General features: G+C 41.9%; 1 protein-coding gene across 9 annotated transcripts in view; it reads left to right on the top strand.

Moving 5' to 3' along the window:
- The window catches only part of LOC125486260 (synaptonemal complex protein 2-like), a 299,464-nt gene that overhangs the window by 34,182 nt on the left and 252,699 nt on the right, over nucleotides 1-12,583 (top strand). For all 9 annotated transcript variants that reach the window (XR_007264933.1, XM_048613014.1, XM_048613007.1 and 6 more), the window contains 2 exons: nucleotides 7,953-7,987; nucleotides 11,469-11,608. Coding sequence is in view for 8 of the 9 variants with exons in the window: in XM_048613014.1 (XP_048468971.1) it covers nucleotides 7,953-7,987; nucleotides 11,469-11,608 (175 nt within the window). In the remaining variant the exon portion in view is untranslated. The remainder of the gene's footprint in view (nucleotides 1-7,952; nucleotides 7,988-11,468; nucleotides 11,609-12,583) is intronic.

Genomic DNA, 12,583 nt, shown 5'->3' with positions numbered 1-12,583 from the left:
TGGGGAATAAGGAGGTGAATTGCCTACCTCAAGATTCGCAATCTCTTACCTGCTATTGTGCCCATGTAATTTTTATGTAGCCAGTCTAGTTCAACTTCTTGTCGGGGGTATGATCAGAATATTGGTAGTGACGGAAGTGGTGATGGTGAGGGTATTGCTGTTGAATGTCAAAGGGTGATGGTCATTTCCCTGTCACTATTATGCATGAATGTTACTTGCTATTTCCAAACTCAAGCTTAGATTTTGTCCAGGTCCTGTTCTCTATGATCACTGGATAATTTCAGTATCTGAAGAGTTATAAATTGTGCAAGCAGAAGTGAGATACTTCACTTCTGACTTCAGGAAAAATGAATCCACTAAAGATAGTTGGGCTGAAGTTACTGCCCGGAGTAACTTCTGCAGTGATATCTTGGGACTGCATTGAGTCGAATGGCTTCCAAAAAACCTACAGATTACAAAAGGAAGATGGTTATGATTCCAGCCAGTGATTTTTTTCTTTCTTTTTTTTTTCTCCTCCACCCACCCTGTACTAGATAGTTTGATTTTGTTTGAGCTCATTAAAGCCACATTGAGATGTTGCCATGATGTCAAAGGCAATCTCTATTACGTCACCTCACCTGAAGCTGAGCTATTTTTGTCCATGCGTAAAAAAGGCTGTAATGAGGTCAGGAGCTGAATGACCCTGACACAACCCAAACTAAGCTTCAATGAAAAATAGAGGTAACAACGTATGGAGCTGGAGGAGCACAGCAGGCCGGGCAGCATTAGAGCAACAGGAAAGCTGACTTTTTGGGTCAGGAGATAACAAGGTGTAGAGCTGGATGAACACAGCAGGCCAAGCAGCATCAGAGGAGCAGGAAGGCTGACGTTTCAGGCCTAGACCCTCCTTTGGGGGAGGATAAAAAAGCTTCAGTGAACACTTGATGACTATAAGCAAGATATACATTGTTTGTTTATGTTAAGAAGAGGTCTAAGGTGGTAATTTGTAGATTGGATTGCTTTTTGTGGACTCTATTCCTAGATAACTTTCCACATTGTATAGTAAATGTCAGTGCTACAGCTATACTGGAAGAGCTTGGGATAGGAGTATAGCTGGTTTTGGAATACAATTCTATTCTTCAGTTAACTGAAAGAACTGTGGATGCTGTAAATCAGGAACAGGAACAAACACAAAATTGCTGGAAAAGCTCAAGTCTGGCAGCATCTGTGAAGGAAAAAAGGAGTTAATGTTTTGGGTCTGGTTCTGAGGAAGGGTCACCGGACCCGAAACATTAACACTTTTTTTTTTCCTTCACAGATGCTGCCAGACTTGCTGAGCTTTTCCAGCAACTGTTTCTGTTCTTCAGTAATTCACTTCAGTACAATTACTGGGATGTTAGGGCCCATATCCTTTACAATATCCAATGTCTTCAGCCATTTCTTTATTGTTGTGGAGTGGAGTGGAGTGAATTGAATTGACTAAAGCTTGGTACCTATGGTGCTGGGGATCTTTGGGAGGAAACTGAAATGGATCATCCATTGGCATTTGTAGTTGCACATGATTGGAGCACGCTTTATCTTTTTGCACTGAACACCACCCTGTTTGACAGGTATTTCTAGAGCCTGAGATTTGGGAAATAAACTGGACCATAAAAGTGAGATTTTTCAAGGAATTGTAACTTGCATGTTTCATTTCTTGCCCTCTGGAACATCAATAATATGAGCAGAAGTTGCACGTTTGGCCAGCTCCTCTATCCAGTAAGGTCATGGATGATTCTTTTAAAGCACCATTCTGTTCTTTCCCCTTCCACCCTGCCACTACCCTTGCATAAACTCTTGACTCCCTTGTTAATCAAAAAAAGCCAAATTCCACCTCCCTTTTTTTTTCAAAGACTACTATCTCCACCGCTCTCTGAAAGAATTCCAGAGATTAATGATGCTTTAGGAGGTGAAAGTTCCAAACTTTTTTAAACTCTACCCCCAAGTTAGGATTTTCTGATGTGTAGACATCCATTCATCAGCTACCTTGCCAAACTCCTCTGAATCTCAAATTTCAATAAGATCATTATTCTCCACTCCAGTGAGCATAGACCCAACCTGTTCATTATTTCCACATTGGTCAATGCCTGCCTTCCTGCAACCAGCCTATTGAGCATTCACTGACCTGCTCTGTGCAAGAGTATTCTTCTACCAAGTGCAAAACTGCACACAATTCAATCACCAATGTCCTGTTTTTAGTTTTAGCGAGACTTCCCCACTTTTTTGTGATACCCCTCCCCCCAACCCAACACCACACTCTTCAGCCTGGCTGTGCGATATGAACCAATGTTCTATTTGTCTCATCAATGACTTGCTGTACCCTGTATGAAGCACCCTCTGTCCTACTGCATTCCACAGTCTGTCTTGTTCAATAACTTTCTGCCAAAGTGATTAACCTCACATTTTTCAATCATATACTTGTGCCACATTTCTGTCTACCCGATTTGACACCCCTTTGACTCCTATGCAGACTTCGTGTACTCTTCACAGCTTGCTTTCCTACCATCTATAAATTTGGCTAAATTATACTTCCTTTGTCCAATTTATTCACATTGTGATTGCTTTGTTAGTAATTGAGGATACAGCACTGATCTTGTACTTTCAGGCTTGCAGTTGCCAATCTAAAAAATGACTCATTTATCCCTATTCTTTACTAGCTGTTTCTTTAATAACACCCAAATACCATGAGCTTTTACGTCTTGTACTGTAACCATTTTATGTGGCGCTTCAAGTGTCTTTTGGATTTCCAAAAGACCATCTACTAATTGAACGAAATAAAGAACTGTGGGTGCTGGAGATCTAAAACAAAAACCGAAATTGCTGGAGAAACTCATGTCTGGCAGTGTCCATGGGGAAAAAAGTACAGTTAATATTTCAAGTCTGGTGATTCTTCATCAGAATAATTCACTGATGACCCTTTATCCATGCTGCTAATATTCTCAAAGGACTGAATACATTTGTGAAGCCATTTGGACTGGTACGCGAATAGAAAATGTTCAGAGGGATACGGGTCAAACTTCTGATTCTGTTCCCAAGTGCCTTTTTTCTCATTAAGTGCACCACCAATACCCCCATGCCACGAACCTTCTCCCCTGACTCAGTTGCTTAAGCAATGTAGTTTGCACATTAGAACAGCTTCAAGCAATTTATGACGATAATTGTTCATCTGCCATCTTGCAGAACAAATGATCTGATGTCTTAGACCATAAGTAATAGAAACAAGAGTAGGCTGTTCTGCCCCTCAGTCCTACACCACCATTCAATTGCATCATGGCTACTCTGACATTCCTCCCATGCATGCTATTGTGTTTTCCCTGTAACCCACTCTTCTCCATTACTGATCAAAGTCTATTTCTCTTCTGCCTTAAATATACACACAGACTGTACCCCACAGTTTTTTGTGGCGTTGAGTTCCAAAAATACTCAACTTCCTGAGAGAAGAAATTCCCCATCTTAGTATTATGATGCCTCCACAGCTTCTGCAATCTGGCATCATTCTTGCATTGCCCCTAAAAGACTGTCCAATTTGAAAACTTTTATTCCGCCCCAAAGAAGAGAGCAACAAATTACTCAACTCGTTTTGTTTAATTAATGTACAGTTAACTTATGTTCATCAGTGAAGTGATGGAAGGTGTCATCAACAGTGCCGAGCAGGTGCTGCTTGATAACCATAACCCACCCAATTTGGGTTCTACCCAAGGCCACTCAACTCCTGACCTCTTTACAACTTGGTTTAAATATGGACAGAAGAACTGAATTCCCAGAGGTGAGAGTGACAGCCCTTGAAACCAAGATTGCATTCGACTGTGTGTGGCATCAAGGAGACCTAGCAAAACTGGAATCGATGGGCATTAGTGGTAAGAGTCACGCCTGACACATAGGAAGATGGTTGTGGTTGTTGGAGGTCAACTCCAGGACATACCCAGAGGAACTCCAGAGAATATCCTAGGCCCAATCATCTTCAACTGTTTCATCAATGTTCCCTCCGTCATAAGATCAGAAATGGGGACGTTCACTATCTAGATCTTGTTGCATTTGAACGTGGACTGCTTCAGTATCTGAAGAGTCATGAATGGTGAACATTGCACAAAAGCCAGGTTGGGGCTGGCAAGTGGCAAGTAGCATTCGTGCCACACAAATGCATGGCTATGACTATCGCCAATAAGAGACAATCTAAACACTGCTTGATATTCAATGGTGTTATCATTGAATCTCTCCATTGTCAATGTCCTGGGGGTTACCATTTTGAACAGAAATTCAACTAGACTCCCCATATAAGTGCTGGCTACAAGGGCAGGTCAGAGGCGAGGCTAGGAATACTGTGAATAACTCACCACCTGACTCCCTAAAGCCAGTCCATCATCTACAAGGCACAAGTCAGGAGTGTGAAGGAATCCTCCCCACTTGCCTGGATGAGTGCAGCTCCAACAACACTTGAGCTTGACACCATCCAGGGCAAAGCAGCCTGCGTAATGCCACTGCGTCCACTCCCTCCATCACTGAATTTCAGTAGCAGCAATGTTTACTATCTCCAGTATGCACTGCAAAAATTCAGCAAAGATCCTCATACAGCACCTTCCAAACCACAAACACTTCCACCTAGAAGGACAAGGGCAGTAGATGCATCGGAACACCACCACCTATAAACTCCGCTCCAAACCACTCACCATCCTGACTTGGAAATATATTGCTGTTCCTTCACTGTCATTGAGTCAAAAATCTTGAAATTCCCTTTCTAATGACATTGTGGGTCAACCCACAGCAGGAGAACCGCAGCGGTTTAAGAAGGCAGCTCACTACCAAATTCTCGAGGGCAACTAGGGATGGTCAATAAATGCTGGCCAGCCGGTGATGCCCACATCCAACAAATGAGCTTTAAAAGAAGTTGAATTTTTAATCTGATGTGGCAAGGTTCTAACTTTTTGAGTAACTTGCAGGTTCTGCTTGTGATGCACAAATCCCATTGTCAGGTTCCCTCTTGCGTTGCTGTCACGTGAGCCATGTGACTTTTTTTCAGCTTCACCCCCTCCAACTCCCCTCATTTCTGTTGAGCCCTTTATGTAACTATTAATATACCTACTTTTACCCTTTTTTTTTTGTTTTGAGCCAATGAAATTCCCATGCGTTTGGTCCTGTGTCAGAGATTGAAGTTCAAGAGTAATGGTAAACTGTTTGAACCCCCCACCCCCCACCATTCCAGAGCTCCCAGCTACCACAGGTCCCACCCTACTGTCTACAGTTGTCCCCATTGCTGCCACCCTTCCCTCAGCATCCAATATTATGAAACCAAAGCACAAGTTGGCTGCTTTCCCCAGCGCTCCATGCACCATGCCCTTTAACTCCTGTTCACCACACACCAGAAATGACCATGCCAACCACACACCCAAACTGTATCAATTATTGCCCACCCTTCCCTAGATAGATGTTTCAAGAGCACACTGACTCCCCTCCCTGTAAGCTCTACATTGACCTGCAGGACAGACTTTAGTCTGATCCCTAGAATCTGGAGGACCGAGTTCCAGACTGAATAGTGGCCAAACTCCTTGACTGTGTATAGTTCCCATTCACTGCACTAAGGACAGCTTCCCTTCAACTTTCAGGTGTTGCTATTTGCTTGACAAGCGTGCAATGTTTGTGCCACAAGCTGCTGGTTTATGCAGTTGATGTGACAATGATGTAGCATGATGTCACCATGTAGCAGCATCATCCACAGTTTCCCCCCTCTCCCCTCCACCACCACCAGCAGCCCAACCAAAGTTTGATTGTTTCGTGCTCCCCTCTATTGCAAGCTCTTGGCTGTTCCCTCTGTGCTAAGAAAGAAATGCAAACAACACAAGGCTGGCAGCCTGTAAATTGATGTTTTGTTAGTGCCCTCTCTCTTCAGAAATGTGAAGTAAATAGAGGCTAGCTGCCAACAAGTAAGCAGTAAAGTGAATGCTATACAATCCATCTTGTGTAAATCCATGAAGTGTATTTCTGTCCCTATGCACAAATCTACCAAGCAGAAACCTGCAAGTCACAGGTGTCTTTGATCTCCAAGTGCTGTTCTGAAGGGTTGAAGTGATGCATGATGTGGTAAAGCTAGTGTTTTGCTGATGCTGAGTTTTGCGTGGCTCAAGGTCTGCTTTCTTCAGCCTCTCACTCGCTCTTTTTTTTTTATTCTAGTGTCTATTTTGACCTTTACCCTTCACCCTTCACCCAAACTAATTTACTATGGGGACACTGAGAAAAATACTTCTAACTATTCCAGATTTATTTTGCAGTGAGTTTAAGTACGTGATGGAAGATCTGATAGGATTAAATGAGGGGGAATTATCGAATGGAGGTGATGACTAATGTCAGACCAGTTGCATGAAAGGTCTCTTTCTCTAATATTTAATCATAACTTGGCTTGGTTTGATGGTTTTATGATTGCAACTGTTTGTAGTTCTGAACAAGTCCAATTGGAGAGTGAAATCAGACTTAGCTGATCGTGGATTTTTTTTTTCCTCTAGCAACTTCTGCCTCTCCGCATTATGGAGATGAACTCCTGGTATATGTTTCAACATGATTTCAATATGTTTTCCACAAGTTAAACATAACTTCTGTTTTTTGTTAATGCTTTAGAAATGATAAAGAAATTGCCCTGATCACTAATGTATACTCCAGAACAGTACAAATGGTTAGGCTAGTGAGGTCTCCCCATTACCTGTGTAGTTGCAATGAAACCACATCTGAAGTATTATGAGCAGTTTAGGTACCCTTGAGGAAAGATAATTGGATTTGGAGGCAGTTAAGAGAAGGTTCACTTGGATGGTCTCTGGTTGGTAGGTTGGGACTCTACTAAGTGGAGTTTAGAAGAATGAGAGATGATCTCACTAACATATCAGATTCTTAAGATTCTTGACCAAGCAAATGCTGAGAAGATGTTTTCTCTGTCAGGACAGTCTAAGACCAAAGGGCACAGTCTAAGTAAAGCCAATTTAAGACTCAAATGAGGAGGAATTTCTTCTGAGGGTTGACAGCCTTAGGAACTCCTTGCCACAAAGCTGTGGGAGCAGAGTTCTTATGCATATTGAAGGCTAAGACAGATCCCTGTTTAATAGGGGAATTGAGGGCTATGGGGAAAGGCAGGAAAGTGGAAATCAGGTGGGACAGATTGTCTATGATCCTATTGAATGGTAGAGCAAAGAAAATAAATAAACTTGAGCAAAATCATTATAAATATTAATATCTTTGACTAGATTTAAAACTGTTCAGAGTTGTATGGTGTGCTGTTTGATTTGTAACTGGAGCAAAGCTTTTAAATGGAATCCAAATTAAGATGAATGTTTCATTAGCTAGCTGTAAAATTTTGTGTAGAGCATCAACTAGGCCCTCTTGGTGTGCAAGTCAATATTTAAAAATGTGTCCAGCTCAGATGATGCTGAAGTGCCTTCATTTTTTTTTTTCAGGAAAAGTACAAGTTGAGGCAAATTAAAGATGCCATTTGGGGTGGCACATGGTCAGTGGTTAGCACTGCTGCCTCAGCACCAGGGACCTGGGTTCAATTTCAAGCTTGGGCAATGGTCTGTGTGGAGTTTGCACATTTTCCCTGTGTCTGTGAGAGTTTCCTCTGGGTGCTCTGGTTTCCTCCCACAGTCCAAAGATGTGCAGGCTAGGTGGATTGCCCATAGTGTCTAGGGATATGAAGGCTAGGTGGATTGGCATTCAGAAATACAGGGTTACAGGGAAAGGGTAGGCTTGTATGGGATGCTCTTTGTAGGCTAAATGGCCTACTCCCATTTGTGGGGATTTTTTTTTTTTTTTTTTTTTTTTTGTTTGTTCCTTCTCTCTTTTGTTCACGTGCTCTGTCTGTTTTTAGCTATTTTAAGATGTAAACATACTTAACTGATGTTGAGAATCGAATGCATCTTGCCTTGAATATAAAAGTAACCTGACTGTCATTTTTACAGGCTTGATTTGGCAAGAACCATTCTGGATGTTGGGGGTAAGAAAATGTACAACCTGCATGGATTAATGTTGAGGATAAATCTCAATTTCTCGTCCAATACAAGTTTTTATTTTTCTGATTACCCTCTAACTTCTGTCCAGTTTCTTTTTCTAGTCTTGGCTCTCTTCCTGATTTGACTAATGTATTTGGAAGTATCATCCAGAAGTAATCCATAGAATCCCTACTGTGTGGAAACAGACCCTTCGGCCCAACAAGTCCACACTGCCCCCCCCCCCCAGCATCCCACCCGGACCTATCCCCGTATAACCCACCTGATCTACACATCCCTGAACACTACGGGCAATTTAGCATAGCCAATCCACCTAGCCTGCACATCTTTGGACTGTGGGAGGAAACTGGACCACCCATAGGAAACCCACGCAGACACGGAGAATGTGCAAACTCCGCACAGACAGTCGCCTGAGGCTGGAATCGAACCCAGGTCCCTGGCGCTGTGAGGCAGTAATGCTAACCACTGAGCCACCATGCTGCCAAATATCTGAACATTTTCAGGTTTTCCCTGCTTGAATCTCTCTCTCTCCTACCATTGCTGCATCAAAATGCGCCAATTAAAGTCTTAAAAGACATCCACCTCACCTTGCCTCCATTGCTCCTGTTCTTGCTATTTCTTCTAAAGGTGACAATGCCACCGTCCTTCAATTCTGTCCCTTCACTTTTTCTCAATATAGCTGGTTTGGCTTGGTTCAACTCTGGTGTACTGGATAGTAACCACAACATGTGCAACAATTGTTTCTCTCCCTCCCAGATTAATGCAACTGAATTCCCTCAAAGTTTAATTCCTGGGCAACCACCTCTTTTATCTGTTATGTGTTTCAAAATAGCTTTCTCAAATGGACTGAATCCAATTTTTACGTAATAACTCATTAAACATTTGCACTTCTGGTAGATATGCAGTATTAAAGGACATGTTCTAAGCTATCAATAAGCTATGATTCTCCCTGTCACATCAGGTTTCAATTTGGTTCCTTAAAGTCAATCTATTCAGTTTGAACAGCTCAAATCTGTCTCTTGCCAGCAAGACCCACCTTTTTGGCAACATCTTGTAAAATCTTAAGTCCTGCCAAGTTCTCCATCCTTGATTTGAACCAAAACAAATTTGCCAACGTCCTCCTTCTACATCTGTTCTATCTCATGCATGCTGTTCCTAGCTGCTCCTTCTTACTATGGAGATGTGACAGCTGCCTCTTGATTTTTCACCTTGGCTTTTCTGGGCTTGTTTCTGGCACAGGGTTAGTACATGCTCCATCTGCCCTTCCCTCCCTCCACCATACAGTGGTAGTGCAAATCTTTCTCGGGTGTGTGTGTATGTGTCAACGCCACTAGATAACTATTAACACTCCACCACCAGGAAAGACACCCATGTGGCCAAACAAGCAGTAACAAGCACAGCCCCATAGGGGTAATGCCCCTCTATGGAAGGAGAAGTGAAGGGGATGGTAGGGGTCAATTCCAAATAGTTTGGGGGTGGGAGGTGGGTGGGAGGGAAATAAAGCACTCCACTCCCTAAAGACATCAGGTGTTGGTGGACAACCATCCCCCTATATTCTGTTTCACCTTCATTTTAAAGGAGAGAATTTTTTTAACTATATCCTTTTTAAATCATTTTCTAACAATAGAGAATATATTTCTTGTTCCTTCCAGTAATTGCTGCACTACCTCGAGTCTGGTGATTTTTCAGCTCAGGGAGCAACTCGGATTTTGTGGAATGTGGGTATTGTGAAAGGGCAGTGGTCGTTGCCTATTGCTAACTTCCCTTGAACTGAGTGGCTTACTAGGATTATTTCAGAGGAAAGTGAATAGTCAACAACTCTGCTCTTGTAGTTCAGACAGTGCAAAGATAACAGATTTAGAATTGTAATAAATGGGTTTTTTCCTACAATGTGAGCTATCATGGTCGCATGACTAAGACTAATAGTGATGACAAAGAATCATAGAATAGAATCAGAGTCCCTACAGTTGGGTGGTGGGCAGAGACAAAGCAGGAAACCACGGTCCACTTAGCTTAGCATCTGTCATTGGAAAATTTTGGAAGAAATCCTTTCAGACATGGCAGAAAACCTGAGTAAGTTTCAGGTAATCGAGCAGAGTCAACGTGACGTTATGGATATCGGGTTTGACTATTGAAGTTCTTTTGCGGATAAAGGGATACTGGAACTGTACTAAAATTTCCAGAAAACATATTTGATAAAGTGCTACACAAAATGTTCTTGTAGCAAATAAAGGACATGGTATAAGGGATAGCATATTCGCATTCAAGCATGGTGTATTGGACATTGACATATTGGCTGCCTCCTGATTTCTAAGTATTTTTTGTTCAATTTGATCTTGTCACTTCTGCCTTTTGAGGTGAAATTCTGAAATTATTTTTAATGTGCAGCATAAAAGTTACTGCATGGCAACAACTTGGCTAATCATATTCATGCAAGTTAAATGATCTATCTGGCCTAATGTTGTATTCCAGCTCTTAGTCTGTAACTATGTGGGTACAGCAACTTGAGCGTAGACTCAGTGCTGTGTAAATGAGTTTTTTTTTCTCTGTATTTGCTAGGCTCCCATTTTCCTTTGGTGAAATAGTTACACAACTGGCCTCTGGTTATTAACTTCCATACTGAAGGCAATGCATCCTCTTTATACATGGTCTAGGCCCTCAATTTTTCATATTTCCATTTAAATCTCCTCTTGGCTTCTGTTGCTCTAAAATTTAAACCACTTCAGTCTATCAAATCTTTCATCGTAGCAAGATTCTCCACTTCTGGCAAAGTTCTTTCAAATGAAGTGATTTCACTTATCTAAAGAAAGCACTAGGAAATAATTACATAGGAATTGGTTCTTATGCACACAGGCTTCCAATCCAATGAAAACCACCTGTGTTTTTCACTGGTATTATTTGATTGTATCTGCCTGCCTTTTTGAGATACTTGGTATACTGAAAAATGCATCTCAATTTTGTTCAGGGTACTTTTTTTTTCAGAAAACCACCCTTCATGAAATTGCTGTATTGCTATGAATTCTTCCCAGTCTGCAGAGGTCATCCAGAAAGTGTCATCCAAAATTGTTGTATGTTCTATGTGTAAATTCCCATGAGCTCTCAAAAGATCACTGATCTGAAACTGTCCTCACATCTTACCATACACTGAGTGCTTCCACTATTTAGTATTTGTTTCATATTACCAGCATCTGCAATATATTGTTTAAGTGTCACTTCAAATGCAGTTAAGCTTAACTTGGCTGGTAAAATTACTGTAGTTTTGCTCTCTAGCTAATCTCTAATCAGAATCAAGCCTTATCTGTTCGATAATATAAAAACTTTACATGTAATCTTTCATTTCTCAACAAGTTGACCCAAAAAAACCTGAACAATGTATGCTACTGCATAACTTCATCTGCTATCTCTCTTCACTAGGATTTAGTGTCTTGTATTAATTGATTGCATTTCAAATGTTCTTTTTTGAAATAGATTATGAAATTCAGGTTGCCATTTCTGAAGCACTATGCCGAATGACTGATAGAAAGACAAGAGAGACTCTGATTTATAAATGGTTTGATGAGCCTAATGCAAATGCTTTCAAAGAGATCAGAGATTCTGAATTTGAAACTGTGAGTGCATTTAAAAATTCATGGGAAGATTAATTGTTTAAGGATATTTATTGAAAAAACACTATAAAAGTCTGCTGTGAATTGGTGGCTGAAGGCCATTTAAAATGAATGACATAATGTAGTTGGTGAGCTCAGTTGACTGGATAGCTGGTTTGTGATGCAGAGTAAAGCCAACAGCATTGGCTCAATTTCCACTCTGGCTGAGGTTACAATGAAGGTCCTGCTGCCTTGAGCTTGCCCCTTTGCTTGAGGTGTGACCCTCAGGTCAAACTTAACACAGCTGTTGTCCTCCCTGCCATTGTCCTCAGTTGCAATTTGAAATATTTTAATTATGCATATCTGAGCAGGATGTGCAGAGATTCTACCTCAAAATTGAACAGATACAATTAAGCTTTCATACAAGTGAATTTTGAATCTCAGGCTTACTTATTTGGATTTTTTTTGGAATTCTTAGTTAACAATCCCTCTTTCGTACCTACACCGGCCCTAAACCCCACCTCTGCCTCCGTTACATTGATGACTGTATCGGCACCACCTCGTGCTCCCACGAGGAGCTCGAACAGTTCATCCACTTCACCAACACCTTCCACCCCAAGTTCACCTGGACCATCTCTAATACCTCTCCCCTTCCTGGACCTCTCTGTCTCCATATCGGGCAACCACCTAGAAACCGATATTCATTTCAAGCCCACCGACTCCCACAGCTACCTAGAATACTCCTCCCACCCACGTTCCTGCAAAAATGCTATCCCCTGTTCCCAATTCCTTCGCCTCCGCCGCATCTGCTCCCAGGACGAGGCATTCCACTCCCGTACGTCTCAGTTGTCCTCGTTTTTCAAGGACCGTAACTCTTTCCCCTCCGCCCCCCGCCCCCCTCGGTGGTCGAGAGCGCCCTCAAAACCGTGTCTCCCGCAACTCATCCCTCACACCCCGTCCATGCAATAAGAACCAAAAAAGAATCCCCCTCGTCCTCAC

The sequence above is a fragment of the Rhincodon typus genome, chromosome 2 (assembly GCF_021869965.1).
Source record: "Rhincodon typus isolate 14 chromosome 2, sRhiTyp1.1, whole genome shotgun sequence".
NCBI classification, from domain to species: domain Eukaryota; kingdom Metazoa; phylum Chordata; class Chondrichthyes; order Orectolobiformes; family Rhincodontidae; genus Rhincodon; species Rhincodon typus.
This window is presented reverse-complemented; position numbering and strand designations above follow the sequence as displayed.